This window comes from Schistosoma mansoni, chromosome W, assembly GCF_000237925.1.
Source record: "Schistosoma mansoni strain Puerto Rico chromosome W, complete genome".
NCBI classification, from domain to species: domain Eukaryota; kingdom Metazoa; phylum Platyhelminthes; class Trematoda; order Strigeidida; family Schistosomatidae; genus Schistosoma; species Schistosoma mansoni.
Window position 1 is genome coordinate 8,128,303 of NC_031502.1, and position 6,865 is coordinate 8,135,167.

The window sequence follows — 6,865 nt, forward strand, 5'->3', positions numbered from 1 at the left end:
GAGAACATATGACCTATAACCATTGCCGCACATTTTAACTCCATGTCATTTGCTTCTATTTTGTCAGGACAATAGGTATTATCAATGCATTTACAAAAATTTATGGCTTAAAACTGAATAAGTATACCTACATTAGCGTTATTGATTTTCCATCCAATTCCTGTGATCTGTTTTCATTTTGAGATGGAAATGAAAAATACAATGAATTCATCAGACTAGTTGACCGAAGTTATACAAAATACAATAGTTCAATAATAGGTCACTGTATGATTGCAAGAATAGAGTATAATAAATAGCTAGATTATCCAACAAGTAAATGGCGAATATTTACGTTGATTACTTCCATGAAATAACAAATTATAAACACTGTTCTTTCGGTGATACAATTCATATTTAAAGGTTTAAAGAGATGAATTGGTAGTTGTGTTGGACTCCTTATAGCAACACCTATCCAGTTTATTATCTGTCTTCGTTATTTTAAAATAATCTAACTTATATATTTGTAAAGAAAAGCCGTAATACTTATCTGTTTACTCGTTGTTTTCTTTATTTATAAACAAATTTCGGTTAAGGGTTCACATTGAACAATGTAGTGAATTTGTTTAATTTTATTCATCGTAACCTGTTTTTGTTAGCAATCTATATTAGAAATTATTGATTGTCAGTGAAGGTCAAATTTTTAAATTTTCTAAATATATATAATCCGATTTGATTTGATTTGAATATCTTAGCTCAAGAAAAAGTGAGTCATTCCCAGACTTTATAATTATGAAATGTTAATTGAATGTTTCTAAGTCTGTTAATGCATACGTTCAGTTAAGATTATTTTGCTTTGATGCCCTTTCAATATGCAGTTAGATGAAAAAATTCTTATTTTAAAGACTTTTCAAGATCATGATTCTATCTGTATACATGAAGTATGTAAACTGATAAATATTAGACAATTCTTCCCATTGAAGACTGATCTCTGTTGGTAAACCATTCAAACATAAGGTAACAATCGACACCACTTTTATCTTAGATTGAGACTGACTGCTGGTTTGATGATTTATAATTCTTGCTTGTCTCCAGACCTTCAAATGATGTCAAATACTGCATATAAAGGCATACAGATATAGATAAATGAAATTATTGTTAGGTATCTATGATTCTTGTCTAGGTCTAAAAGCTGAAGGATAACTGAAATTCAGTGAGCATTAAAAAATAACCTTGTCATAGATCAGATCATCTTAAGAGTTCTTATCTATAATTTTAAAATTGCCAAAGAGCTCCATATTAATTAGCCACTGTTTCATTGTGATGATTCATATTTTTCATTTCAACCTCATTCATAACACTTATAAACTAAGAGTTCAAAAGACTATGGTTGTAATTATTTTCTTGAAAACCATATGAACAGATTCATTTAACTAAAAAAAATTATATTTTTATCCTGAGAAAACGTTATTACATCAACTGTCTTAGCCAGCAGAATTGAAAAAATGTGATTCCAAATATCGATGGTTATTTCCCCAATGAAGGCAGAAAAGAACGGACTACCCATACAATCAATGTTTAGGGAAGCCAATATATACTAAGAAATATTTTGTCTCAGTAGGTTTAAATGTTACAGACAAAATGTTTTCCATGTTTAAAGCGCTTTTTTTAGACCGGACAATCGCAAGGGAGCCGATAACATTAAATAAGACGATATCGGAGACTCTGCATTCGATAGCGTATTCATGAATATTACTCATAAAGGATTGGAATTCATGTGTATATTACCAGCTGGAATGGTTGACGGTTTAATAGTCCTTGCTCATCTTGACAGTAGAGTTTAATAGTTATCTTACAAAAACATAATGACAAGGTATGATATTATTGACCACTTTCTATAAGGATGATGATTATTTGTTGAATGGAGTTGTCAATCACTGAAGAAACATGCAGACTTGATTTACCTTCTAATTACTAGTGAAAATCAAGTTGCAAATCTCTAAATCATAGGATTTTGCGTAATAAAACCTAGGTACTTTTTTCATCATTCAGCCATAGAAACACAAGAAAATGTTCAAGAAAAAAATATATGCAGCTCTTGTTACATGATATTTAGACGGTAAACTACAGCATTCTTCAAATGTCACTGGTCTGTGAGCTTGTCATTATAAATAAGTGAATCATACAATAATGACCTATATCGCATAATAAACAATATTACCCATGGTTTTATTTTTTATTTCATTAGATTAAATGTTTCACAGTTGGAGAGATTCAGAGTGTGAAAGCTCTTCTCAAAAATGAACTTTCTTGTCACCTGCAAAACTAAACACATTTTGGTTAATGACAATTCGCATTACTAATCACACGCATAAAAAACATTTGTCGAGTTTCATGGTTTACATCATATACTGACCTCAGTTAAATAACCGTTGAAAACACGGAAACAATAGATAGCTATTTCGTCTTGGCACAGGACTCCTAAAAATCCATGACCCTACCACGGGTCGAAACCAGGACTTTTAGAACTCTCAATGAGTCCTTAATCCTTAGATAACTGGTCCAATATTCAACGGTCGATATGCCTAACTGTAATCGACTAACAATATTGCGCGATCACCTTCCAAAGCCATTAGTGGGATTGCTTAATATCTACTGAACTGAGCATTTTGTAAATAACGAACTCATGTCATTAATTAGAAGTCTTACGGGAGGCAAAAATGTCATTACCACACTAACGTTTTGGGATCATTTTAATAAATAAGAATCGTCAGTTTAAACCTGACGTAAAACTTCTGAACTATCAATAAACAAGTTTACTTCATTACGGTTCAATTTCTCAGGCATCCATTTATGTCTTGTTTCACTCAATTTTTGCTTATTATTTTGCATGTTAAAACAATTTAAAATTAAATAGTTATTGTTGAAGTCCGAAAGAAATTCTGACTATAGTTGTTATACAAACTCATTTAATTTCCTCTCTAATGGTATGCACTGAGATTCAGGGATGTGACTATGCTGACACAAAGCAATCATTAGACAATAACTAAATTAAACAAAACAATCGGAAGTAAATAATTTCCTCATGATTCAAGTTTTGTCAAGGTGCAGAACACTTCTTTTTTATATAGAAGCATAAAACTTGAATTAATCACCTCAAACAGCAAATAACTGTATACAAACTAATTCAATTATTTTTTTTAATGACCAAATGAATGATTCCAATAGATGGAGATAGATTAAATGGTCAATATTGATTGTATTGTTTGTAAAGAGTGATCAATCAATAAGTTGAATGAGTTTTTTTAACAGTTGACCAAATTTTTACTTCACTTAAACAAAATTAGTTAATTATATTCAGGTCAAATATGAAGAATGTGAAATCAGACAAATGGAGTAGTTTGAAATGGCCTACTTCTCGCGCCCTAAAGAGAATAAATTTCATAGAGGACCTATTGGAATTTATTACAGTTAGGTCATATGAGTTTCAAAATATTTATTTCTGACTCTAGTAATAACAGTAATAGCTTTGGTGATAGATGGCCGAAGGCAATGGATAAAACGTACTGCTCCTGTGCTTCTTGTTAAGAATTTGTCTCTGTACTCTGAATGTGAGATTCAGATAGACGTTACCAAGCGTTACAGCCAGTGACAGTATCGTTGAGCTATTCAGGTAGCAAATGACTTCCTAGTGGAATAGGATATTTGCACTAGTTGCTGTTGTATAGGTCCCTAACAGTCATGATAGTTAATAAGTTGGATGCTCGATTGCACAGAAAGAGCTGATAAATATACTTTGATTTGGTTTTGAAGCTTATTGTTAAAAAGTAAGTAACTACTCAATAAACCGATCGCTTTTGTAATTATGAACGTTCTAGAATTATGCTCATTAATTAAAGTCTAGAATAATATAATACTCTAAACACAGGCTATTCGACATCACAGATTTGGCAGTGATGAGATGGATTTTAAGCCATCGCTTTAATCCAATATACTTAACTCATCAGTTCAGTATGTTTATGCATTCTTAACATAGAGCGGAAAAGTTAGCGAACTTTCTAATTTGACTGGTAATAAAATGAACCAGTTAAAGGTTTTAGCTGATTATTCGCCAGCGATTCAGTTTATGAAAACATTTCGTGCACTTAACTGTAATTCATTCTAATGAGTTTTGGTTGATAACACTGAAGCTTTCATTGTGCTTCGGGATAACATAACCAGGGCAAAGTTAAGATAGAAATGAGCCACTCGAGTTTTTATTCACATATGAATGACAGCTTGTTTTGTTGACACTGAGTTTGATTGGTTGTTGAGTCCTGTCTTGTTATTATTTACATATTTGTTTTGGCGGCTTTCATCTTTCAGTATCGCAGATTATCATAAATCACTTACTGAGCAAATCATTGATTTCACTTGGAAATATGAAAATTGTTTTGACTAAACAAATACAGTCATTAATTTTAGCTAGCTTCATAAACTTTCTAATCTCAATGATTTCATTTCAACTTTGATTTTTTTCCCTAATCATCATTCACAATTGATTACAATTCAGTCTTACCAATACTGTGCGGAGCTAAAAGAGCTATATAAAGACAGTATTCATTGAAATTTGTAAAAGGTTTCCTTTATTTAATTAAGCAACTTTTTTTCCATTTTATTGCTAAATAAAACAAAAATACGCTACTTTAATTCCCCACAATTAATTTATCAATCAGATTAATTGCCTTTTTAATGCAATGAAAACGTATATCATAGTTCATTTGAAATCTTTCCTCAATCGAAAACAATATTGTGTGATAAGGATTTTAAGAATAAAAAAAGGAATAAACTGTTGATTTGTTCCATTTCGAGTACAATTTATTTGCTTCTAAAGTTAAATGTGAAAGTTTAGTCCATTCAATAGTGTTAGATGATGATTTCTATCCTATTAGTTTAATGCTAGTGAGGGTTTTGTTTTAATCAGACTCAAATATTTTTGTTTCAATACTGCATAATACAGTGACTATAAAAATATTTAACGATAATTCTCTAGTCGAAACAATACCTTGACAAAAAAATGTTGAAATTAATTTGTTACTTGAAAAGTATCTCCTCGATAAAGTTTATTTTATTATTTCGTTACATATATCTGACAAATGGATTTGAATTTTTAGAAAACACGGTAATATACATTATTCATTGAGACGAATATCTCCACAATAGACAGTTAAGTGTACAATGTAAGTTGAGGAAAGTCTCTTCTAAAAAGTTTGAACATTACTATTTATTTGCTTATATTTACCATTTATTTTTTCCAGCAATCGAATGAAAAAGAACATTATGCTCTATTGTGAATTGATTGACATCGGAAATACTTAACATTTCAAGACAATTCAATAGTTTAATGTGTAAAAATATGGTTTGGATCACAGAGAGGTTGAGTGTCCATGTTGCTGTAATATTCTGAACTAGAATGGGAGAACCGTTCAGAGCTCTTTGATTTTCAGTGGTAACCCAATAGACGCTAATCCGTCAAGATTACCGCCAAAATAAACTTTGACCTGTATCACTTGATGGCATACCAAAGTAGATTGCTATTCATATCACAAATTTCACAGAACAACTCTTAGCACTTTTAAAGTCACTGAATCCCTATTACCTACAGTGCCGCCACAAAATATATGGAGAATCGTTGTCGGAGTAAAATCTCTACATTTATTAAAACAATGAACTTCGTTACTTCTGTTAAAACAAAAACCTAGTCCAAAACATTTTCCTACTAGTTTCTTCTAATCACAATTAAACTGGTTAAGTCTGAAATTTATAAAGTTTCAAAAGTTTATCAGGTAAGATCAATCTCTCGTTATAACCAGTTTTAGATAAAGCATTTCGTAATTTGTGTATAAGTTAACAATTTATTAGGTCAACCTCTAACTACTTACAAGTAGTCCGACGTTATATTTAAAATTGGCAAACCTGAGGTACTTTAGTTACTAAGGAATCGAATGGTTTAATGATTTCATTTTGAGCTAAATGGGCCATGCTTATTTTATTCGTGCTTATCATTTTTGTTCGTTACTCAACCATTCAGTTCTGCCCCTACGGTCTATTGCTAATATCAGTGTTCTTCATTGTTTTTCTGGACATATATTCACAATGTAGGTATCAATGACAAGGTTGAACTTGATAGTTTCAAATAAATTAAGCATCGGGTAAAAAGTTAATAAACGTTATATATATATATATATATATATATATATATATAGTTAACCTCTTTACTTACATTTTTTTCCATAGCTTCAGATCTTTCTAATAGTGTGATTAATTTAGTTTCATGCTGATTCATGCTGATTAAGTTCTATGCAATTTTTATACAAGATATTTTCAATATCAATAATTGCTTGATTTAAATAACTGAAATTATTTCCTGGAGTAGCAGCTTTTGCGTTTGTCGAAGTTGTGGCAGTATCAGTAGTAATAATCGGTGCTGAAGTAGAAATATTCGTAACTGAGAATTGATTTTCTTTATCATGACTACTTTGCACATTTGTCATTGTTCTATGGGTATCAATTTACACCAATTGACCTGTGGACAAGTACTTAAATGATATTAGCAGTAGGACTGTGCATACATATTATTAATTCTTATATTAAGCATAACTTGGTGTTTTTGAAAATGGCCAGTGATAAGTACAGGTATATAAAGGTTTACTAAATGGAACAAAAAATGTTATTACACCGAGATTATTAATTATTCATATATATATATATATATATATATATATATATATATATATATATATATATATATATATATATATATATATATATATATATATATATATATATATATATATATATATATATATATATATATATATATATATATATATATATATATATATATATA

At 30.1% G+C, this 6,865-nt stretch overlaps 1 protein-coding gene across 1 annotated transcript; it reads right to left on the reverse strand.

The window, feature by feature from the left end:
- Positions 1-1,075: 1,075 nt before the first annotated feature.
- Smp_126340 (hypothetical protein) lies at positions 1,076-6,509 on the reverse strand (the record flags this gene model as incomplete). The annotated part of the gene is made up of 2 exons (XM_018800110.1): positions 1,076-1,092; positions 6,371-6,509. The coding sequence occupies 2 exons, from the start codon at positions 6,507-6,509 to the stop codon at positions 1,076-1,078; spliced, it is 156 nt and encodes a 51-aa protein (XP_018653956.1).
- Positions 6,510-6,865: the final 356 nt, after the last annotated feature.